The 25,055-nt window shown below is 40.5% G+C and overlaps 1 protein-coding gene across 2 annotated transcripts in view; it reads left to right on the plus strand.

Moving 5' to 3' along the window:
- Positions 1-25,055, plus strand: part of PHACTR4 (phosphatase and actin regulator 4) — a gene marked incomplete at both ends in the record, with an annotated part of 41,843 nt that overhangs the window by 4,739 nt on the left and 12,049 nt on the right. The window contains 6 exons of one of the 2 annotated variants that reach the window (XM_079697223.1): positions 10,864-10,887; positions 11,851-12,021; positions 12,661-12,741; positions 19,048-19,209; positions 19,720-20,115; positions 24,093-24,696. In XM_079697223.1, coding sequence (XP_079553349.1) covers positions 10,864-10,887; positions 11,851-12,021; positions 12,661-12,741; positions 19,048-19,209; positions 19,720-20,115; positions 24,093-24,696 — 1,438 coding nt within the window. The remainder of the gene's footprint in view (positions 1-10,863; positions 10,888-11,850; positions 12,022-12,660; positions 12,742-19,047; positions 19,210-19,719; positions 20,116-24,092; positions 24,697-25,055) is intronic. The other variant, XM_079697224.1, reaches the window with a different exon arrangement.

Below are 25,055 nucleotides of genomic sequence, written 5' to 3' on the forward strand. Positions count from 1 at the left end.
GAAAAAACTGAGGGTTGAAGAAAGAAACTGCTAGAACTCCGAATAATATGTGAAATAAGAAACTAGCCTCTGAAATGTGAGGTGCTACAACTTGGAGGAGGGAGTAAGTAGTTTAAACACCGGGGCGTAGCTTCAGGGTACTTCTCAAACTGGAAACTCCAAACTGTAATTAGTTATCTTCCTCTCCTAACCTCCACCCCCTCCAAAAAACACCAAGACCTCCAACTCTGTGACTTGCTTTCCTAGTGGCCTGCAGCTGCATGACTTCCTTGGAACACACAATCCTAAAACTATAGCCAGCATTCTACACCCTGTTTTCTGGCAAACAAAGGGAAACAAGGAGGGAAAAGCCACCTTGTTTTGGTTCTCATGGAAAACAGTGGGACCATGAGGACATTTTAAATTCCATACTGAGTTTAAATAGAAACAATGGGGTATCCAAATGTGACTCCAAGCCTGTATTTCTTCTGTCAAATTGGAAATGGGGGCCTCCCTGGTGGTGCAGTGGTTAAGAATCAGCCTGCCAGTGCAGGGGACACGGGTTTGAGCTCTGGTCCATGAAGATCCCACATGCCGCAGAGCAAGGCCATTCACCACAACTACTGAGCCTGCGCTCTAGAGCCCGCAAGCCACAACTACTGAAGCCGCGTGCCGAGAGCCTGTACTCTGCAACAAGAGAAGCCACCGCAAGGAGAAGCCCGCGCACTGCAACGAAGAGTAGCCCCCGCTCGCCGCAACTAGAGAAAGCCCGCACGCAGCAACAAAGACCCAGTGCAGCCAAAAATAAATTAGTTAATTAATTAATTTTAAAAAATTGGAAATGGGAGGGAGATGGTCATAAAATCAGAACTGTTGAGAACAAATATTTGGTTGATGTACAGATTTGCTTATGAACAGTTTCAAATTCACCTCCCTAAGCCCTTTATTTATGAGTACAGAAACAATATTTGAGGTGTAATTGTATCATTAAAAATAAAAAAGATCGGGGCTTCCCTGGTGGCGCAGTGGTTGAGAGTCCTCCTGCCGATGCAGGGGACACGGGTTCGTGCCCCGGTCCGGGAAGATCCCACATGCCGCGGAGTGGCTGGGCCCGTGAGCCATGGCCGCTGAGCCTGCGCGTCCGGAGCCTGTGCTCTGCAACGGGAGAGGCCACAACAGTGAGAGGCCTGCGTACCACCAAAAAAAAAAATAAAATAAAAAAGATGGTTTCTCAATACCTGAGTATACCTTTTCTTGTGTAATTTATTCATCCATCAGTTTCTCTTTCTTTCTACTGCAGTTTTCTAAGCGATGCAATTGAATTTTCTTAAAGTCAGACAAAAATTCACAGTAGGAAGCCTGAATAGTTTCAGTGGATCCAAGAATGCTACGGAGATTAGTGGCTTCAATTAGATCTAATCAGCCACTGCTATCAAGAATTTATGCATACTTTAAAACCCTTTATTCTACAGCTGAAAAGTTTACACCTGGTGAATTTAGATTACCATTAAATTTGGTCTCTAGCTCCTTTAGTACAAGATTGTACTCATGGTGAACAAGGGTGGTATTCTTAAAAGAATGTAGGACTAGAAACTGTTCTTTGGGTGATCCAAATCTACTTACTTTAACGTGTCACTACTCCAAGAAAATGTCGTTGAATGGTTTAATTTGCTTAATACTTCAGACTATGATTTTTATGTAGGAAATAATTTTTTTTTAAATTTATTTTTGGCTGCATTAGGTCTTCGTTGCTGAGCGCAGGCTTTCTCTAGTTGTGGCAAGCGGGGCCTACTCTTCGTTGCAGTGAGTGGGCGTATCACTGCGGTGGCTTGTCTTGTTGCGGAGCACGGGCTCTAGGCACGCGGGCTTCAGTAGTTCTGGCACGCGGGCTCAGTAGCTGTGCCTCGTTGGCTCTAGAGCGCAGGCTCAGTAGTTGTGGCACACGGGCTTAGTTGCTCCACGGCATGTGGGATCTTCCTGGACCAGGGCTCGAACCCATGTCCCCTGCATTGGCAGGTGGATTCTTAACCACTGTGCCACCAGAGAAGCCCAGAAATAATTCATTTTTATAGGAACCTAATGTTTAGAAAGAATTGTTTTCTTTTGTGTACTTATATATATGCTGGACTTTATTAACTGTCATGATTTGAAAGCTCCCACTTTCAAAGTAAATTTGTTTTTATTCCAATTAGAAAAGCCATAGGGCTTCCCTGGTGGCGCAGTGGTTGAGAGTCTGCCTGCCGATGCAGGGGACACGGGTTCGTGCCCCGGTCCGGGAGGATCTCTCCCACATGCCGCGGAGCAGCTGGACCCGTGAGCCATGGCCGCTGAGCCTGCACGTCCGGAGCCTGTGCTCCCCAACGGGAGAGGCCACAATAGTGAGAGGCCCGCGTACCGCAAAAACAAACAAACAAACAAAAAAAGCCATACATGTTCACTGTAAAATAAAAACACACACACACACAAAATATAAGAAACTAGAAGAAGCACAGATATCCTGTAGTCCTATCATCAAATTATATTTACATTTTCGTTTAGTTCTTTCCATTCTCCTTTTTTTTTTGAATTTATGGATTTTATTTTATTTATTTTTTTATACAGCATGTTCTTATTAGTTATCTATTTTATACATATTAGTGTATATATGTCAATCCCAATCTCCCAATTCATCCCACCACCAACACCCCTCCCCGCTGCCCGCCACTTCCCCCCTTGGTGTCCATACGTTTGCTCTCTACATCTGTGTCTCCTTTTCTGCCCTGGAAACTGGTTCATCTGTACCATTTTTCTAGGTTCCACATATATGCGTTAATATATGATACTGTTTTTCTGACTTACTTCACTCTACATGACAGTCTCTAGATCCATTCACGTCTCTACAAATGACACAGTTTCGTCCCTGTCTGAGTAATATTCTGTTGTATATATGTACCACATCTTCTTTATCCATTCATCTGTCTATGGGCATTTAAGTTGCTTCCATGACCTGGCTATTGTAAATAGTGCTGCAATGAACATTGGGGTGCATGTGTCTTTTTGAATTATGGTTTTCTCAGGGTCTATGCCCAGTAGTGGGATTGCTGGGTCATATAGTAATTCTATTTTTAGTTTCTTAAGTAACTTCCATACTGTTCTCCATAGTGGCTGTATCACTTTACATTCCAACCAACAGTGCAAGAGGGTCCCCTTTTCTCCACACCCTCTACAGCATTTATTGTTTCTAGATTTTCTTATGATGCCCATTCTAACTGGTGTGAGGTGATACCTCATTGTAGTTTTGATTTGCATTTCTCTAATAATTAGTGATGTTGAGCAGCTTTTCATGTGCTTCTTGGCCATCTGTATGTCATCTTTGGAGAAATGTCTATTTAGGTCTTCTGCCCATTTTTTGGTGGGTTGTTTGTTTTTTTAACATTGAACTGCATGAGCTGTTTATATATTTTGGAGATTAATCCTTTGTCCGTCGATTCGTTTGCAAATATTTTCTCCCATTCTGAGGGTTGTCTTTTCGTCTTGCTTGTAGTTTCCTTTGCTTTGCAAAAGATTTTAAGTTTCATTAGGTCCCATTTGTTTATTTTTGTTTCTATTTCCATAACTCTAGGAGGTGGATCAAAAAAGATCTTGCTGTGATTTATGTTAAAGAGTGTTCTTCCTATGTTTTCCTCTAAGAGTTTTATAATGTCCAGTCTTACGTTTAGCTCTCTAACCCATTTTGAGCTTATTTTTGTTTATGGTGTTAAGGAGTGTTCTAATTTCATTCTTATACATGTAGCTGTCCAGTTTTCCCAGCACCACTTATTGAAGAGATTGTCTTTTCTCCATTGTATATCCTTGCCTCCTTTGTCATAGATTAGTTGACCATAAGTGCGTGGGTTTATCTCTGGGCTTTCTATCCTGGTCCATTAATCTATATTTCTGTTTTTGTGCCAGTACCATATTGTCTTGATTACTGTAGCTTTGTAGTATAGCCTGAGGTCAAGGAGTCTGATTTCTTCAGCTCCGTTTTTTTCCCTCAAGACTGCTTGGGCTATTTGGGGTGTTTTGTATCTCCATACAAATTTTAAGATTTTTTGTTCCAGTTCTGTAAAAAATGCCACTGGTAATTTGATAGGGATTGCATTGAATCTGTAGATTGCTTTGGGTAGTATAGTCATTTTCAGAATATTGATTCTTCCAATCCAAGAACATGGTATATCTCTCCATCTGTTTGTGTCATCTTTTTTTTTTTTTTTTGCGGTACGTGGGCCTCTCACTGTTGTGGCTTCTCCCGTTGCAGAGCACAGACTCCGGATGCGCAGGCTTAGCAGCCATGGCTCATGGGCCCAGCCGCTCCGCGGCATGTGGGATCCTCCCGGACCAGGGCACGAACCCGTGTCCCCTGCATCGGCAGGTGGACTCTCAACCACTGCGCCACCAGGGAAGCCCCTGTTTGTGTCATTTTTGATTTCTTTCATCAGTGTCTTATAGTTTTCTGAGTACAGGTCTTTTACCTCCTTAGGTAGGTTTATTCCTAGGTATTTTATTCTTTTTGTTGCAATGGTGAATGGGATTGTTTCCTTAATTTCTCTTTCTGATCTTTCGTTGTTAGTGTATAAGAATGCAAGATTTCTGTGCATTAATTTTGTATCCTGCAACTTTACCAAATTCATTGAGTAGCTCTAGTAGCTTTCTGGTGGCATCTTTAGGATTCTTTATGTATAGTATCATGTCATCTGCAAACAGTGACAGTTTGACTTCTTTTCCAATTTGTTTTCTTTTTATTTCTTTTTCTTCTCTGATTGCCGTGACTAGGACTTGCGAAACGATGTTGAATAATAGTGGCGAGAGTGGACATCCTTGTCTTGTTCCTGATCTTAGAGGAAATGCTTTCAGTTTTTCACCATTGTGAATGATGTTTGCTGTGGGTTTGTCGTATATGGCCTTTATTATGTTGAGGTAGGTTCCCTCTGTGCCTACTCTCTGGGGAGTTCTTATCATAAATGGGTGTTGAATTTTGTCAAAAGCTTTTTCTGCATCTATTGAAATGATCATATAGTTTTTCTTCTTCAATTTGTTAATATGGTGTATCACATTGATTGATTTGTGTATATTGAAGAATCCTTGCATCCCTGGGATAAATCCCACTTGATCATGGTGTATGATCCTTTTTATGTGTTGTTGGATTCTGTTTGTTGAGGATTTTCGCATCTATATTCATCAGTGATATTGGTCTGTAATTTCCTTTTTTTGTAGTATCTTTGTCTGGTTTTGGTATCAGGGTAATGGTGGCCTCATAGAATGAATTTGGGAGTGTTCCCTCCTCTGCAATTTTTTAGAAGACTTTGAGAAGGATGGGTGTTAACTCTTCTCTGAATGTTTGATAGAATTCACCTGTGAAGCCATCTGGTCCTGGACTTTTGTTTTTTGGAAGATTTTTAATCACAGTTTCAATTTCATTACTTGTGATTGGTCTCTTCATATTTTCTATTTCTTCCTGGTTCAGTCTTGGAAGGTTATACCCTTCTAAGAATTTGTCCATTTCTTCCAGGTTGTCCATTTTATTGGCATAGAGTTGCTTGTAGTAGTCTCTTAGGATGCTTTGTATTTCTGAAGTGTCCCTTGTAACTTCTCCTTTTTCCTTTCTAATTTTATTGATTTGAGTCCTCTCCCTGTTTTTCTTGTTGAGTCTGGCTAAAGGTTTATCAATTTTGTTTATCTTATCAAAGAACCAGCTTTTAGTTTTATTCACTTTGCTATATTGTTTTCTTTGTTTCTATTTCATTTATTTCTGCTCTGATCTTTATGATTTCTTTCCTTCTACTAACTTTGGGTTTTCTTTGTTCTTCTATCTCTAGTTCCTTTAAGTGTAAGGTTAGATTGTTTATTTGAGAGTTTTCTTGTTTCTTGAGGTAGGCTTGTATTGTTATAAACTTCCCTCTTAGAACCGCTTTTGCTGCATCCCATAGTTTTTGGATCGTCGTGTTTTCATTGTAATTTATCTCTAGATAGTTTTTGATTTCTTCAGTGATCTCTTGGTTATCTAGTAACGTATTGTTTAGCCTCCATGTGTTTGTGTTTTTTACGTTTTTTTCCCTGTAATTGACTTCTGATCTCATAGCATTGTGGTCAGAAAAGATGCTTGATATGATTTCAATTTTCTTAAATTTACTGAGGCTTGATTCATGACCCAAGATGTGATCTGTCCTGGAGAATATTCCGTGTGCACTTGGGAAGAAAATGTAATCTGCTGTTTTTGGATGGAATGTCCTATAAATATCAATTAAATATATCTGGTCTATGGTGTCATTTAAAACTTGTGTTTCCTTATTAATTTTCTATCTGGATGATCTGTCCATTGGTGTAAGTGAAGTGTTAAAGTCCCCCACTATTATTATGTTACTGTTGATTTCTTCTTTTCTAGCTGTTAGCAGTTGCCTTGTGTATTGAGGTGCCCCTATATTGGGTGCATATAAATTTATAATTGTTATATCTTCTTCTTGGATTGATCCCGTGATCATTATGTTGTGTCCTTGCTAGTCTCTTGTAACATTCTTTATTTTAGAGTCTATTTTATCTGATATGAGTATTGCTACTCCAGCTTTCTTTTGATTTCCATTTGCATGGAATATCTTTTTCCATCCCCTCACTTTCAGTCTGTATGCGTCCCTAGGTCTGAAGTGTGTCTCTTGTAGACAGCATATAGATAGGTCTTGTTTTTGTATCCATTCAGCGAGCCTGTGTCTTTTGGTTGGAGCATTTAATCCATTCACGTTTAAGGTAATTATCGATATGTATGTTCCTATTACCATTTTCTTAATGTTATGGGTTTGTTTTTGTAGGTCCTTTTCTTCTCTTGTGTTTCCCACTTAGAGAAGTTCCTTTAGCATTTGTTGTAGAGCTGGTTTGGTGGTGCTGAATTTTCTTAGCTTTTGCTTGTCTGTAAAACTTTTGATCTCTGCCGAATCTGAATGATATCCTTGCCGGGTAGAGTAATCTTGGTTGTAAGTTCTTAACTTTCATCACTTTAAATATATTGTACCACTCTCTTCTGGCTTACAGAGTTTCTGCTGAGAAATCAGCTGTTAACCTTATGGGAGTTCCCTTGTATGTTATTTGTCATTTTTTCCCTTGCTGCTTTTTTTTTTTTTTTTTTTTTTTTTTTTTTTTTTTTGCGGTATGCGGGCCTCTCACTGTTGTGGCCTCTCCCGCTGCAGAGCACAGGCTCCAGACGCGCAGGCTCAGCAGCCATGGCGCACGGGCCCAGCCTCTCCGCGGCATGTGGGATCTTCCCGGACCGGGGCACGAGCCCGTGTCCCCTGCATCGGCAGGCGGACTCTCAACCACTGTGCCACCAAGCAAGCCCCCTTTGCTGCTTTTAATAATTTTTCTTTGGCTTTAATTTTTGTCAATTTGATTACTGTGTGTCTCGGCGTGTTTCTCCTTCAGTTTATCCTTCCTGGGACTCTCTGTGCTTCCTGGACTTGGGTGGCTATTTCCTTTCCCATGTTAGGGAAGTTTTTGACTATAATCTCTTCACATATTTTCTCGGGTTCTTTCTCTCATCTCCTTCTGCGACACCTATAATGCGAATTTTGTTATGTTTAATATTGTCCCATAGGTCTCTTAGGCTGTCTTCATTTCTTTTCATTCTTTTTTCTTTATTCTGTTCCACAGCAGTGAATTCCACCATTCTGTCTTCCAGGTCCCTTATCCGTTCTTCTGCCTCAGTTTTTCTGCTATTGATTCCTTCTAGTGTATTTTTCATTTCAGTTATTGTATTGTACATCTCTGTTTGTTTGTTCTTTAATTCTTCTAGGTCTTTGTTAAACATTTCTTGCATCTTCTCAATCTTTACCTCCATTCTTTATCCAAGGTCCTGGATCATCTTCACTATCATTATTCTGAATTCTTTTTCTGGAAAGTTACCTATCTCCACTTCATTTAGTTTTTTTTCTGGGGTTTTATGTTGTTCCGTCATCTGGTACAAAGTCCTCTGCCTTTTCATTTTGTCTAACTTTCTGTGAATATCCCATTCTCCTTTTTAATGTATATTATAGTGTAGGTAATGCAGTGCATGTAACCTCCTACTCTATTTTTAACCTGTATTTGAAAAAATATGTGCATGGCCCTGGCCCCTATTCTAGTTCTAAATAATACCTAGTTAGGGACTTCCCTGGTGATCCAGTGTTTAAGAATCTGCATTCCAATTCAAGGGACATGGGTTCAGTCCCTGGTTGGGGAACAAAGATCCCACATGCTGCAGGGCAAGTAAGCCTGCACGCTGTAGAACCCACACGCCACAACTAGAGATAGCCCCTGCGCCGCAACAGAAGGTCCCACATGTCGCAACTAAGACCCAACGTAGCCATATAAATAAATAATTAATTAATTAAAAAAATAATAGGGACTTCCCTGGCAGTCCAGTGGTTGAGACTTTGCCTTTCAATGCATGGGGTACGTGTTCCGTCCCTGGTCAGGGAGCTGAGATCCCACATGCCTCGTGGCCAAAAAACCAAAACATAAAACGGAAGCCATATTGTAACAAATTCAGTAAAGACTTCAAACATGGTCCACATCAAAAAATAAATAAATAGAGACTTCCCTGGTGGTGCAGTGGTTAAGAATCCGCGTGCCAATGCAGGGGATACAGGTTCGATCCCTGGTCCGGGAAGATCCCACATGCCACGGAGCAACTAAGCCTGTGCACCACAGCTACTGAAGCGACCTGCATGCCGCAACTACTGAGCCCGCATGCTGCAACTACTGAAGCCCAAGTGCTTAGAGCCCATGCTCCGCAACAAGAGAAGCCACCGCAATGAGAAGCCCATGCTCCGCAATGAAGAATAGCCCCTGCTTGCTGCGACTAGAGGAAGCCCACACATAGCAACGAAGACCCAACGCAGCCAAAAAGAAAGAAAGAAAGGAAGAAAGGAAGGGAGAGAGGGAGAGAGGAAGGAAGGAAGGAAGGGAGAAAGAAAGAATTAGGTTACGTGCAGAGAATGTCTGCCTCTGTCTCTTTTAACATGCAAAAGTTTTCCAGATAGTAATCTGAAATTGCATTTAACAAGCTGACTAATCATAAGAATTGCCTGGGAAATTTTTTAAAAACAGATTTTTAGGTCCCAGCTCCTGGAGATTCTGTGTTTTGAAAAGGCAACTGGGCTGATTCCGAGTATTTGGAACAGATTTGGGTGTCACAGAAATAATGTTCTGTTTGTCATGAAAGTGAGGAGGGGAGAAGGGGAAGGAAAGGAGAATGTGAGAATATAAGAATATGAATGAATGAATTTGGGATGATAACTGGGTCAGGACTTGGTGTGGCTGAACCTCACTGCCTGATGCAAGAGGCATACCAGTTTCTAAAAGTTTTATGGACATGAAGATTAAACACATTTTCATAAAGCGTCAAAGAAAAAAAGTACTGCTCTCTTTGCTTTTTGTATTCAGAGCCTTGATGGCAGATGCATTCATTTTTATTGTAAGCTGTTGGTATTTTCCACACACACTGTGACTTAATATAAACTGAACTTATTTTGAGTTCATATGCTAGCAGGCATAAATATGTTTGAAAGGATATCATGATTTTCTTGTTTGAATGTATAAGAGAAAGAGGACAGATAAATTTGTTGTTCAATATAATGAAGAACTAAAAGGGTTGAACTAAATCCTACTTTAGAAGGTCATTAGATATCAAAGAAGATAGTGGAAGCAGGCTAGATTGGATATATTTCATTTTAGGACTTTACAGACAGGAACTTTTCTGTGAATATGTTACCACCTAACATTCGTAAAGTTTTTGGCTATTTTTCTTTGTAAAAGCGTCACATAGCACTAATAACCTTTACTTTCATACTGTTAGTTTGGGGTTTTGTTTGTTTTGGTTTGGGTTTTGTTTTTTTAAATTATCTTCCCTGTTACTTTTAACCAAACAGGCATTTTCCTGTGTGTCTTTTGGAACTCTGAATTTCACTCAGTGGGTGGGTTAGCAAGAGATTTAAAGTTTCAGTCCTTCCTTGTCTCTGTAAGGAAGGCTACTCTTTGAGAATGAACAGCTTATGATACTTAACTCCATTTCTGAAAGTGTTATCATTAATATATGTTAAATATTAATGTTATGATATCATGAATGGTCTGAAATGTGTCCGGGTCTCATTGAAATTCCACAATTGGTAGAATACTGTCTTAGTTAAAGCACTCACTCTTAAAAACAGTACGATATGTTCACCCTAGTGCCACTCTTGGCGGTCCATCCCGGGGTACCATTGAGGGGAAATTGTTAGGACAGGAGTTATTCTACGTCTCTAGCAACTAAACTTTAAAAAATATGATCCAGTGTTATAACCATGTTCTATTGCATTTCATGTAAAGAATTAAAGTAGTTGAGACCCAAGCTGCCCTCAAGTAAAGAAAAGAGTCACTGTCCTCTGTCCTCTTCATCTGTTGCACTTCAGGAACCAGACCCCTGTTTTGCCTATGTCACCTTAGGCATAGCAAAGTAATGCATCAGCAGCCATTGCTGAAGTCGCTCTGATAATTACTGTTGTGTAAATCTTACCTTTATCAACGGACTTCCCTAGACTCAACATCTATCAACTGAAAAAAGATTGAATTTGTCAAGTGTTTCTTTAAAAAAATTAGTGCTTGTTGATTGTGTATTTTCTCTTATGAAAAAATATCTATTAAATTAGAAGAGGGTTTTTTTTAGTGTATATATTATGCCCTTTTGTCCCCTCCACCTCCAAATGCATTATTTGCTTCAAATGTGAAATTGTTTACAATAAACATGTTAACTTATTACATGTGATTATACAGTATGTGGTCCTTGATGTATTTCTATAAAGTAAAGGTCCCAATTTAATTCCAGGATTGTTATTCCACATGACTCTTTTTTTTCTTCTCCTCTAGACTTCTCCAAAGAACGCTGGGACAGTAGGTGGAGTGCAAAGTTGTATTGTGTTGCCTTCCTGCTTTTTTTGTTGCCTTCCTGCTTTTTTTTATTATTCTTGGCCCAGTGTTGGCTGCTCCTTTCTCTGCCACTAAAGCTCACTCACTAAACCCTGCATGTGTGGTCATTATGAGGGACTCATGGCCTTTCATTTCAATCCTGCACATTTATCATGTCAGTTATGTTTCTTGTCAAATCTTTAGAATCAGGATTGTCCCTAAAACAATATTGTAATAAGCAAACTGAAATCTCATCTCTACTTTCAAAAAAGTTTTCCTTTATTTTGAAACACTGTCTAATACCCCTGCCCCACCCCGCTCCCCAAGCCCCTTCCAATACTCCAAAACTACCTAAGGTCTTTTTTGCAAAGGGAGAAAATAATCTGATAACATATACAAGTAAGGTGTTAATACTTAAATGTTACCCCCCTCCCTGAACTATTTATATCCTGAAAAAAGAGGGCAGGGAGAGGGCAGTGTTTAACAGAGAATAACGACTCACTCACCGATGGTAGAATTCTCTGCTTCAGTGACACAAGAGATAGTGGTGTTAGCTGAGACAGGCCTTCCCCCATGCCAAGAGGATGAGCATAGCAACAGCAATAGCCTACATTGGGGCAAGATCTCATGCACATTGGGAAGATATCCACATTTGTGCGTGTGTGTGCCTTTAAGAGATTTGAGCTGGTTATGATCATCTCATTGAATTTTTGTCCTAAAATGATGTCAGCTCCGTTTGGTTCCTTTTCCTCCCTAGTAATTTATCTGTTATGGATTTTGATGTTTGGTGTCCATGTGATGTCAAGGAGTCTGTCTGCATGATTATTTTATCATTGCTCTGATCCTTTCCAACTACCACAGGAAGATAGGGGAAGGGACATTTTCAAGATTGTGCTGAAATAATAAATTGGCTGTTCTCTTCCCTTTCTCCCTCTCACCATGCAACAGAAGAAGCAGGTCAGCCCACTGCAGACCCAGGCATGGTCATGGACAGTGTGGAAGCAGGAGACACAACACCTCCTACCAAAAGGAAGAGCAAGTTCTCAGGGTTTGGCAAGATCTTCAAGCCCTGGAAATGGCGGAAAAAAAAAAGTGATAAATTCAAAGAGACATCAGAAGGTGAGATGTTAAGATTTAAATATATGTTCTGAGTTAGAGAGTTCCCCATTGGAAGTACCTAACTTTTTCATTCTCTTCCCAAGTTTCTATAACCCCCTGTTTGAAAAGGGAATTGAATCTTTTAATTAAAAAAACAGGTGGTCACTCACTAAGCCATATATGCTATATCCTCATTCCTAGGTTGGTATTTTGACAGGGTTCGTGTTTATCAATTGAGTGATGAATGGAGCTCCTGAACTACAGCAGATATAAGATGCTTCTTTTTTTCTATTCTGGCCACTTCCTCCCAGAAGAAGTTCATCCATAAGTATCTTACTATTGCAATTTCCATTAAAAAAGGAGGGACTTCTCTGGCGGTCCAGTGGGTTAGGACTCCTCGCCCTCATTGCCAAGGGCCCGGGTGGTGGGCCAAAAATTTAAAAAAAGGAAAAGCTAAACTTATGAAAGGATAGTTCTTTTTGGAAATGATATTTTCCCAATAGCACAGGTTGTGAATGAAATTAAGTTTTTAAATTCAAAGTTAGTTTTTGTATTCTTTTCTTTCCTAAGAATAGAAAATTGAATCACTTTATTCTTTTACCTAAGGAGGTGAATTTTATCTGCCACATTTCTGAGTGTTGTTTTCCAATTTAATGTTAGTTTTAGAGCGAAAAATATCTATGCGAAAACCGAGAGAAGAGCTGGTTAAAAGAGGGGTTCTGTTGGAAGACCTTGAGCAGGGTGAGTTTGCAAATAGCATATGCCTGCCTCTGTACACTTGGCCTTTGGTTCTGACTAAGTATTTGAATTTTCTTTCTTTATTATTGCTGTTGTTGAGAGGGAAGGGGGCTTTAAAAAACTGTTCATGCACCTGGAATATATATTTTTATAACTTCTGTTAGAAAAGAAAAAGGCAATGCGGTAGAAAAGTCTGCAAAAGCACTGAACAGACAGTTCACTGGAGAGTACATACAAATGCCCAATAAACAGAAAGGTGGGTTTTTTACTTCATTAGTAATTAAGGGATACAAATTAAAACCAAAATAAAATAGCTCTATGTATAAACTAGAAAACCTAAAATTAATCAGATGACCAAGAACAAGAGTTGATGAGAGTATGAAATAAGTGGAATTCACATACACCTATTGGTGGAAGTGTTAAAGTGGAAGAATCACCTTGAAAAAAAGTTTAGCATAATCTATGAAAGCTGGAGATATGTAAACCTATGTGCAGTCTTTGGTATATACCCAACAAAAATATGTATACATGTGTATCAGGAGATATGTATAAATATGCTCATAGCAGCAATATTTATTAACAGTAGAGCAAAATTGGAAACAACCCAAATGTCCATCAATAGTAAAATATATACATAATTTGTGACACATTGATAAAATGAAATATTATACAGCAGTGCAAACAAACTGCACCTACATGGTTTAATATGAATGTCATAAGTAATACTGAGCAATTGAAGTCAGTCATGAAAGAATACATATTGTATCATTTCTGTAAGTGTGAAGAAAAAACAGCGTTTGGAAAAAAAAGAAAATGAGTTTAGTGAACTGTGTTAAGGAGAAAACTGGCCACCTCACAAAGAAAGGCCTAGTGGCAGCAATGACTCTTACAAGATAGGAAATAATTAAAAGTTAAACGTGAGTTGAGCTTGAGCTGAGGAATAAAAAGTTCTTCTTGCCCTTTTACTAATTTTTGCTTACAAATTCACTCCAAACATGCTTTTAAAAGATACTTTCAGGGCTTCCCTGGTGGCGCAGTGGTTGAGAGTCCACCTGCCGATGCAGGGGACACGGGTTCGTGCCCCAGGTCTGGGAAGATCCCACATGCCGCGGAGCGGCTAAGCCCGTGAGCCATGGCCGCTGAGCCTGAGCATCCGGAGCCTGGGCTCCGCAACGGGAGAGGCCACAACAGTGAGAGGCCCGCGTACCGAAAAACAAAACAAAACAAAAACAAACAAAAAAAACACCACAGGATAAAAGATACTTTCTCCCAGTAAATGATCTAAAAAAGTGATTGTTTAGAAAAGTGGGTTGATTCTCCTGATTATCAAAAGAAAATGGAAACTAACTTTTTGGACTAAAGCTCAGGGGGTTTTAGTGAATGAACTGTTGAAATAAATGCCTTCAAAACAGAAAAAAAAAGAAAAAGGAAAAACTGTTTGGAGATGCATGCTTATGTGGTTAAACTATAATAACACAAAGCAAGGATTATCATAAGAGTTAGGAGAGTGATTGATTGCTTTGTGGGGGAAGGAAAGGGATGTTACTAGGGAGAGAGAGAGGCTTCAGAGCTCTGAAAACGTTGTATTTCCTCATGTCCATGATGATCACACAAGTGTTTTCCTTGTAATATGTCTTTGAAATTTACATTTCTATTTTGTACATTTTTCTCTACTGGTATTAAACTTGACAATGAAAAATACTAAATAATGATAAGGTATTTCTATGGAATTCAGTGGCATACCATCTATATTTGATTTATTTTAAGAAGGCATTTTTAATATAATTTTTAGAGATTACTTTCCATTTACAGTTATTACAAAATATTGGCTATATTCCCCGTGTTGTACAATACATCCTTGAGCCTGTCTTATACTCAGTAGTTTGTACCTCCCAGTCCCCCACCCCTTTTTTGCATATAAATGGGCATATATTTTTTTGTGGGAATGAAAATATCTAATGAAGAAAAAAATATTAAAACATAAATGAGAATAATTGATTTTTTTGTTTAAGGAATCTCAGCTTAGGGGGTAAACATAAGGGGTAAACCCCTTCCAATAATTGCTGCCTAATTTTCTGTATTAAAGTCCATTTTCTTGCTGAGGAATAAAAAAAGCTTCCTTCACCCTTCCTTCCAAGTACCTACCTTATCTGGCTGCAGTCTTTAACTCTGGAATTGCAGTTCAGTGGTTGGTGAAGGATCCTTAGGACAACCATTCTCTGTCTCTTTGTACATCCTCAGCTTTGTGCTAGCTGCAGTACTGTGTCATTTCCTTTTTTTTTTTTTTTTTTCTGAAATGCCAAATTTGTCTCCAGGCCCATATTGCTGCCCTAATCTTTCTTGTTTGTCTGTCATAAAGATCATGTTTTGGTATTTCAACACTCACTGCTGGTTTAATAATGTCAGGACTTTCTCTAATGTGTGACTTTTATGAAGCAGCTTATCAGAAGATTAAGGCTGTAGTACATTGGTTGCATTTCATTTCTCTTCATTAGAGTTGTTTAGCGTGAGACAAAATATGAAAGCCAAGTTTTAAAAATATATCCTTTGGTTGGTGGAAGAAAGGAACCAAACCAATGAAATACTATACTCTTTAGGTTTTGAACCATTTGAATGTATTACTTATTTGCAAAATTTAATTAAATTATGTACTTATTATCTCAACTATATAAAAGCTTAAGTAGAAAAAACAAGCTTGAAGGAAAAATACTAAAATATTATTTCTGGATGTTGGAATGGGAATGTAGGGGATTTTTTTCTTTCTATTTTTCTAAATTTTCTAAATTTTCATGAGTCTATTTGCTTTTTACAGTAGGACACAAAAACTTCTAGGTATTTAGGTGGGTAACTACAGTTATAATGCCTCTGTTGCAACGCCTTTGGCCATTGTTTTTTGATAATAGCTATTCCTCACTCCATGCGCTCTCCTACCTCTTACCTTTCTTGCTCACTCACCAAACCCCATACATTACTTCTTTCTTGTTTTTCACCTTCATTCAGTCTTTTTTGCCATATGCTTCCTATTGGCTCTTGATCCAAGTTGTTATCAGCTTAGAAGCAAGCTCAGAGGTCCAATTGCTAAGTGAATTGTAGCCATTGGACAAGATGTCCCTCTGCCAACCAGAGAACTGACCTAAACTGTACTCTGTAAGAAGAAACTAAGAGCACTTCCCTGGCGGTACAGTGGTTGAGAATCCACCTGCCAATGCAGGGGACATGGGTTCGATCCCTGGCCCGGAAAGATCCCATATGCTGCGGAGCATCTAAGCCCTTGAGCCACAGCTACTGAGCCTGCACTCTAGAGCCCGCAGGCCAAGAGTACTGAGCCTGCGTGCCACAACTACTGAAGCCCACGTGCCTAGAGCCCATGCTCCACAACAAGAGCAGCCACCGCAATGAGAAGCCCGCGTGCCGCAACGAAGAGTAGCCCCCACTAGCCGCAACTAGAGAAAGCCTGCATGCAGCAACGAAGACCCAACACAGCCAAAAATAAATAAATAAATTTTTTTTAAAAAAAGAAGAAACTAAGAGATGGGCCTCACAGCCTGGCTTACATATCTCCAGTTTAGGCTAAAAGCAGTATTGGAACCTTGCAGTTCTTTTCATACTCAGAGATGGCTTTTGGCTTGATTATGGTTCTGACTTGACTATATTATAAAATATGTAATGGATTTTCTGAGTTGGGGATTGAGAGGCACTCATAGATGTTGAGGCCAGATTCTAATTCTATTCTGTTAGCATTTAACACAAACCCTTTGCATTAAACATAAGAAGTTTGGGACTTCCCTGGTGGCACAATGGTTAAGAATCCACCTGCCAATGCAGGGGACACGGGTTCGAGCCCTGGTCCGGGAAGATCCCACATGCCGTGGAGCAACTGAGCCCGTGCACCACGACTACTGAGCCTGCGCTCCAGAGCCCGCTAGCCACAACTATTGAGTCCACGTGCCACAACTACTGAAGCCCACACGTCACAACTACTGAAGCCCATGGGCCTAGAGCTCATGCTCAGCAATAAGAGAAGCACTGCAATGAGAAGCCCGCACACCACAATGAAGAGTAGCCCCAGCTCGCTGCAACTAGAGAAAGCCCGTGCACAGCAACAGAGACCCACCGCAGCTAAAAATAAATAAATGAATTTATTTTTTTAAATATGTGTATATATAAGAAGTTTTACTTCAAAGTAGACAATCCTGATTAAGTAACTTGCAAGATGACTGATCACTTTTGCTGGTATGTGCTGTGTAGAAACTAATTAATAATGTGTCTTTACCTTTCACTGTATGTTTTTTTGAAAGTAGGGGCTTTGGGGCTTCCCTGGTGGCGCAGTGGTTGAGATTCCGCCTGCCGATGCAGGGGACACGGGTTCGTGCCCCGGTCCGGGAAGATCCCACATGCCGCGGAGTGGCTGGGCCCATAAGCCATGGCCGCTGAGCCTGCACATCCGGAGCCTGTGCTCCGCAACGGGAGAGGCCACAACAGTGAGAGGCCCACATACCGCAAAAAAAAAAATAAAAAAATGAAAAGAAAGTAGGGGCTTTGGGCTTCCCTAGTGGCACAGTGGTTAAGAATCTGCCTGTCAATGCAGGGGACATGGGTTCGAGCACTGGTCTGGGAAGATTTCACATGCCACTGAGCAACTAAGCCCGTGCGCCACAACTACTGAGCCTGCACTCTAGAGCCTGCGAGCCACAACTACTGAAGCCCACCTGCCTAGAGCCCGTGCTTCACAGCAGGAGAAGCCACTGCAATGAGAAGCCTGAACACTGCAACAAAAGAGTATCCCCCGCTCGCCGCAACTAGAGAAAGCCCGCGCGCAGCAACGAAGACCCAATGCTGCCAAAAATAAATAAATAAAATAAATTTTTTTTAAAAAAGAAAGAAAGTAGGGGCTTTGAAATGATTCATTGCTTTACATTCTAGAAAGTCCTGTTTTTGTTAAAGGTGCGCTATATTAACATAAGCAGTAACTTACAACATTTGCATAGCTGTTGTCATCTTGCCCTTTCCTCTGTTTTAAAATTTAAAAAATAGTTGTCAGAATACTTTCACTTTAGAAGTACATTTTTCATTCAGTGCTCATTTGCCTTAGACTTCTACTACTTTTAGCCCAAGCTCCACCTCTTTCTGAGACTGTATGAAGAATGATACTGGCTAATCTCTTAGTAGGAAGTGGTGGGTTGGGGTGAGGGAGTCTGGTCTATGAGAACTCGAGGGACTAACTCAAGAGACACTAAAATTAAGAGTGTCTCCCTATGGAAAACAAAGAGAGTAACTAGAGAGCAAATAGTTCCAGTTCCCATGACACTAGGGGGTGAGACAGTTTTCAGTCTCTAACCTCAGTGTTTCAGTTCTCTCCTCCAAAGGAAACCTCAGCAGTAACTGGGAACACTTGTCTAATTCCTCCATAAAAGGATCTTGCCTACAAGTTTAATAGTGATGAGTGTTCATCCCAAAGCCTGCAGCCTAGTGATCATTCCTGCAGTTTAGCTTATAGGAATTCATCATGTGTACCGTGTTTTACCTTTGATGTGTCTATCAGTTCTCCCCCTTGCTGTCCACTCCTAATGCCCTCAGGCACCCTCTGCTATTTCTCACCTACATTCTGCTTATTATTAGTTTTCCTATTCCAATCACTGCCTAATCCATCCTTCTCACAGCTCTCATTATTAACTTTCTAAAAGACAGAGCAGATCATATCTCTCTCCTACTTTAATTCTTTGGCTTCCTATTTCCTATAGGATTCAGTCCAGGCTCTTTTACATGGTGCTTGCCTTTCCATTCCTATTAACTTTTTCTTATGTGCATCTGTTCTCCTGCCAGGACAAACTAATTGTCAGTTCCCAAACATGTCGAATAATTTCACACCTTCATACATGCTATTTCTTCTTCCTACATGGTCTTTGCTCATCTTGTCATCGAGTGGCAGGCTCCTACTCCTCCTTTAAGACTCAGTTTAGCTACCACTTTCTGTGAAGCTTTTCTAAGTCCATTCCCACCCCCAAGAAAATTGTTTCTTCATTTGTACCATAGTATTTCACTCATAATAGCTCTTAACATTTAGCATTGTAATTATTTGTGTGAAATAAATGTCTTATTCATGTAGCAAGGCACCCGGCACATAATAGACAATCAAATGTTTGTTGGAAAAAGAATTACTTATTTTCATTACTACTATAAAATCTAAATAATAAGCTAAAACAGGAAGAGGGTTGGATAAAGGGGATAAGAAAGGTTAGAAATTGCCAACTCTTCTCCCTGCCTGACCACACCAGTCCATCAGTTTGCTCTTTCTTTTGGACCTTGCAGGTGGTGAGGATCCAGGGAAGTTGAGCCATGCCACGTTAAAGAATGGCCATACCACCCCCATAGGGAGTGCCAGATCTTCTAGTCCAGTCCAAGTAGAGGAAGAACCAAGAAGAACAGCAAGTCTTAAGCCTATTCCAGAAGAGGACCCAAAGAAGCGACTAGGTAATTAACTCTGAATTTTTTAGTTTAAGAGCCATGGATCAGTCATTCTCATTTACTTCAGGGGTTTACAAGAGCCAGGGGAGAAATAAAATCCAGAGGGACTTCTGTTCTCCTCTAGCAGTTCCTCACCTAGTTGCCACTTTAAGTAGAATTTCTCCCCTCATTCTTGTATTCACAAAATACCTAAGTGTGTGATATTCAAGGACGGAAGAGGATGTTAAATATCAGATAACTGTAGGACTTTTTCAAGCTACACATTCCTCCTCCTCCACCCAAGGGACTCTGTGTCCAGTTTCCTGGCTCTTGTATGAAGAATCACTACCATAACAAGCCTCTCTTATGATTGAGAAAGTGTCATATACCTTAAGTATGTTGAGGTTGGGAAACTTTGTCCGTAAACCAATCTATACATTAAATAATGGATGGAGTTGACCATAAGCTACGGGTGTGTTAGCTTTTTCAGTCTGTCTTGTAACTCTTTCCTTTTAAATCACATCTGTTATTACACAGGCTCAACTGGAAGCCAGCCTAATTCTGAAGCGGAGTCCATTCCTGAGAATGTACCCAAACAGCCTTTACTTCCCCCTAAAAGACACTTATCCTCTTCTCACGAAGCAAATGAAGGGCAAGCAAAGGATGCCACTTCCTCTGGCAGCACGGCAAGACCACTCTCCTCCACGCCCACCACTGCGATCACCACAGCACCTGCTGCCACCACGGCTGCCACGAACCCAGCAAAAACTGTTAATTCCTCTGTCCCCCCTTCCCAAGCACCCAGGACTCTGCCTGCTTCTCCTGCCATCACTAACACTACTGCTACCCCGAGCCTCACTCATATAGTCCCTGCCAAGCAGCCCCCTATCCCTCCCCCTAAACCAGCTCACAGAAATAGCAACCCTGTCATTGGTAAGTAAGTCTTTAGATTTCCATTGTTTGGGGTTTGGTTTGGTTTTAGACAGTTGTTTTATTGGATAACTGGTACAATATTGATTTGGTCTGTGAGAGAGTTCTCCATAGCTTGTCCCTGTGAATGCCCCCAGTATAGAAGAAAGCCTTGAAGATGAGGCAGATGGCTATAAATGGAAACAGAGTGGGGTCAAATATCACTAAAATTAGGTTCAAGTTTTGGGGGATTAATATTTATTTTACTAAAACAATGTTTCTGAACTACTGTTTGTAGCTGGGGGACTGTACATGTGAAGACCACAGTGGGTTTGACCTGCTTGGAGAAAAGGGTTTTTTCTTTAACCTACTTTAAACTGCCAGTGCCTTCCTTCAACATAAATCCAGTACATAAAAAGGTGATTGTATAGATGCCAGTGTAACTTGTGATTCAGTGTCTGGCATAGTACATTCATGGGAAACTGCAAAGATACTTAAATTATCCTGATAAAATCATGTTTTGTCTCAGGAGAGTTAAGAATGCTACTCTTAATAAAATAAGTGGTGGAAGAATGAAAGCAGGGAAGATAACCAGTAACTTTTTATTGGTTTAGTAAATTTTTTATATTTACCTGAATATATTATATTTAGGTCAGTTTTCCTTATATAAATTCAGAGGAATTTTTAAGAAAGGGAGGAGAGGAAAAATGGTAGTTTTTCAAGAAAAATGATATTAGGCTTAGTACTGCTTAAAGTTTTTGTTAATGATTGGAGAAACAAAAAGTGTGCTCATCAAATGGCTAATTAACCAAATTGTATGGAGTGACTAGAACCTTGAAAAACAGGCTTAGAATTCATTGTGACTGTAGCAGGTTGGAGGAGCTTGATAAAAACAGGATGAAGGTTATTATTATTATCACTACCTTGGATGGATAGTGCTGTGTTGACTTATCTCTGAGGACTGAGGAGCTTTCATATACTTATTTTCAAAACCTCCTTGTGGAGTTTTATCTATTTTATCTATTATATAGTTAGGGCAATAAGAATGTGAAGAAGTTGTGATTGACTCAGGTTGCAATTAGTGAAAGACAGAAACCAAACACAGCCTTTTCAACTCTGGAGTACACACCTCTGTCCTGTATACTTGTGTTCTCAACCTGTTGTCTAGACAGGGGTTCTCATCATGGTCACCTGGAGGGCTTGTTAAAACACAGAGTGCTGGGCTCTGCCCTTAGAGTTTCTAATTCAGTAAGTCTGGGGTAGTGCCTGAGAATTTGCATTTCTGATGAGTTCCCAGATGATGCTGATGCTCCATATATGGGGACCACACATCGAGAACCACAGTTCTAAACCAGTAGTACTCCACCCTTTTCAGGGTAAGAGAATATTAAAAAATGATAATGTGGGCTTCCCTGGTGGCGCAGTGGTTGAGAGTCCGCCTGCCGATGCAGGGGACACGGGTTCGTGCCCCGGTCCGGGCAGATCCCACATGCCGCGGAGTGGCTGGGCCCGTGAGCCATGGCCGCTGAGCCTGCGCGTCCGGAGCCTGTGCTCCGCAACGGGAGAGGCCACAACAGTGAGAGGCCCGTGTACCGCAAAAAAAAAAAAAAAAAAAAGATAATATGTGTACTGTATCCTGGGCTAAACTGCGGAGGCCACTCTTGGCCTCAGATGAATAGCCCAAAGCAATAGGCCCTGTGACTGAGGGACCAACATCAGTCCACAAGTGGTCCTCGGCAGAAACAGAAAAATAAGATAGTTCACAGAGTTTTTGTTAAGGTTAAGTAGACTTGATTTAAAGAACTATCCTTTAGGGAGTTCCCTGCTGGCCTAGTAGTTAGGATTCTGAGCTTTCAGTGCCGTGGCCTGGGTTTAATCCCTGGTCGAGGAACTGAGATCCCACAAGCTGCACGACACAGCCCAAAAAAAAAAGAAAAAAAAAAAGGACTATCCTTTATTCTGAAATTATGGACCTTCCTAATTCTTTGGTGTTAAAAGACCATTTCTTCCATGAAGGGGTTATGTTCATAAGTGGTTTACTGAATATCAAGCCTTAGTTGAGGGAATTCACTGGCAGTCCAGTGGTTAGGGTGCCATGTTTCCACTGCTGGGAACCTGGGTTCAGTCCCTGGCTGGGAACTAAGATCCCACAAGCCACGCAGCATGGCCAAAAAAAAAAAGAAGCCTTAGTTGAAAACAATAAAAATTGACAACCTGAGATTGGTTGAGAATCTTTTTAATAGTATTGGTCCATGAAACCCAAACATTTGGAAACCAATGTTTAGACATTGCTATGTCTACTAATGGGCATAATAGTATTAAGACAAATTAGTAGTGTTGGGACTAAGGAAGGACCACCATAAATAACTGAACAGATGAAGGGAATTTGTAACCCCTCCAACGAACATTTTGGCATCTTTCCCACGGAACTACAGCCAAATGCCATTGGGTATTTGTACCAGAGGATATGTGTACCAGAGGTCATTTCCTTTACTTTTCAGGTATATGTTTTCCTTAAATTACCAAAGGTAATTTACTTTATCATTCAAATGTTAAAATACTCAAATTTGGTATTGTCAGGGGTGGGTTTTGTTGTAGATGGAATAGCTAACCACTATTTTTAGACAGACAGCAAAAATCCAGTCTACCAAAAAATACCTTTTATTGATCCTGAAATTCACATTTTTTGAATCCTTTTTTATATGTGTATGCAGTATTTTTCTAGAAGGACCTTTTAAAATTTTACTTATGAAGAGTGACATTAAAGCATTATCAGATTATAGCTAGACCTTTACTTTGAATGCTGCCAATGGAATGGCATTTAGTGCAGTTAAATTTTTAATTTAGGGAAACTTGAAGTGTTGCTCTCTAGGTAAGACATATAAAACCTTTGAAAACAAGTGAGGGGTTTGGGTAGAGGGTTAGAGGTTGGTAACCGAGAGAACTACTATTTAATTATTTTGCAAGGTTGACCTTTTGTGATGTGTTGATCCACATCTTAAAAGCCATTTGGAGCTCTCCAAAGGGACTTTGTGGAATCAACACCTGAGACGTTGTGGGCTTTGGGGGATCACATAGGGATATATACTGTCATGATCCAGGGTAGGGGCCTCTCATCTAGTAAACATGTATTGAGGACCCACTATGTGCCAGGCACTGTGCCGCACCCTGTGAATATGCTGATAGAGACAAGGGGTGCCCTGTTGTCAAGGAGCCCATAGCATAGTGAAGAGTGGAGATGGCGGATTGGACATAAAGGACAAGAAGAGGTGTGGACACTAATAAAAAACAAAGTCAGTGGGATCCAGACGATGGAGCCTCATAATGAGTCCCGGGAACTAGCTGAATCCTTACCAGTTTGTAGTATGATCTTGGGCAAGTCACGTAACTTCTGTGGCCTCAGTTTTTGCTTCTGTAAAATGGTAAAGATGATCTCTTGTATAAGAAGAATATGAAGTCAAGGATAGAAAAGCACCTTGCTTTCTTCAAAGGCCTCTGCGTTTACTATAAAAATCCAAGATATCATTGATAGTTTAATAATAAAGTGCTGAGATATCTAGATATCATTATCAGTATATGGTAACAATGCCTGATAGTGTTTGTTTTTTTGTTTCAGTCTGCATGTTTAAATTTTTTAATGGAGTGCTGTTAGACAAAAGAACTTATTAGTCACATTTTTTTTTTCATATTAACTTTATCTACACCAAGATCAAGTCATAAAAAGTTGTCATGTCTATTATCATAGTAAAGAAGTAAGAAGTTTCTCATCAGAGTGTGAAGGTAGTGGTCTTCCTACACCTCTGTACATTTATTAGGGTTTCTAGATATTTAAATATTAATTTTGTTTCAGGATGAGATAGCTAGGGAATGGCAAAGCCATGAAATGGTATAGTTTGCCCGAAAGATTAAGACTGAGCTCAGCTCTAATTCTAGGCCCTGGGCTGGCCCCTCAAAGCACTGTAAAGCCATCTTAAATTGAGGTGTTGCTTTCTCTTTTCCAGCTGAACTATCCCAGGCAATAAACAGTGGTACGTTGTTATTAAAGCCGTCCCCACCTTTACCACCTAAGAGAGGCATTCCATCAACCTTGGTATCCACCTCAGAGTCTGCTGCTGCCACTGCCACTACCACAAAAGCACCAAGTGATCAGAAAGAGAAGAGCACGTGCTCTGTGGGCTCCGAACCCCTGCTGATGATCCCCCCTACCGCCCCATCCCCCCCACTGCCTACTCATATACCTCCAGAACCCCCTCGGTCCCCTCCATTCCCTGCTAAGACTTTTCAAGTTGTGCCAGAAATTGAGCTCCCACCTTCCTTAGACCTACCCCAGGAGGTTCCCCAGCAGGAAAGTCAGAAAAGGGAAGTACCCAAGAGGATGTTGGACCACAGCTCTGGGGAGCCCCATATACCCTCTAGGCTGCCCCCAGTCCCACTGCATATCCGAATCCAGCAGGCCCTTACCAGCCCACTCCCCATGGCTCCCCCCTTGGAAGGCTCTCACAGAGCTCACTCATTACTCTTCGAGAACAGTGACAGCTTTTCTGAGGACAGCAGTACCCTGGGTCGGACCAGGTCACTTCCCATCACTATTGAAATGCTGAAAGTGTGAGTGCCTTTAAAGCTTGCTTCTTGTCCCCTCTTTACTCTAGCTAGCCCTTCTTGGAAAAAATTACTTATAGAGAGAAAATGTGAATAAATTTAAATTAAGAAGAATACTCAACAAATAGGACATGTTCTTGAATTTGAACTTTTACTCTCCTGATTTCTATAACATTGTTCCCATGGCAGAAATTTCCCTGATGATACAAAAATTACAAACTTTTGTACTTGAAAATTAAAATCACTATGTATTTTTATATGATATACGGGAAGCAGTGTAACATGGTGCTTAAGAACCTTGACCTTGGAGTAAGATGGCTCTGGGTTCAAATCCCAGCTCTGCCTCTTATTTACTAGCGTGCAGT

Source organism: Hyperoodon ampullatus (assembly GCF_949752795.1).
Source record: "Hyperoodon ampullatus genome assembly, chromosome: 2".
Classification (NCBI taxonomy): Eukaryota; Metazoa; Chordata; class Mammalia; order Artiodactyla; family Ziphiidae; genus Hyperoodon; species Hyperoodon ampullatus.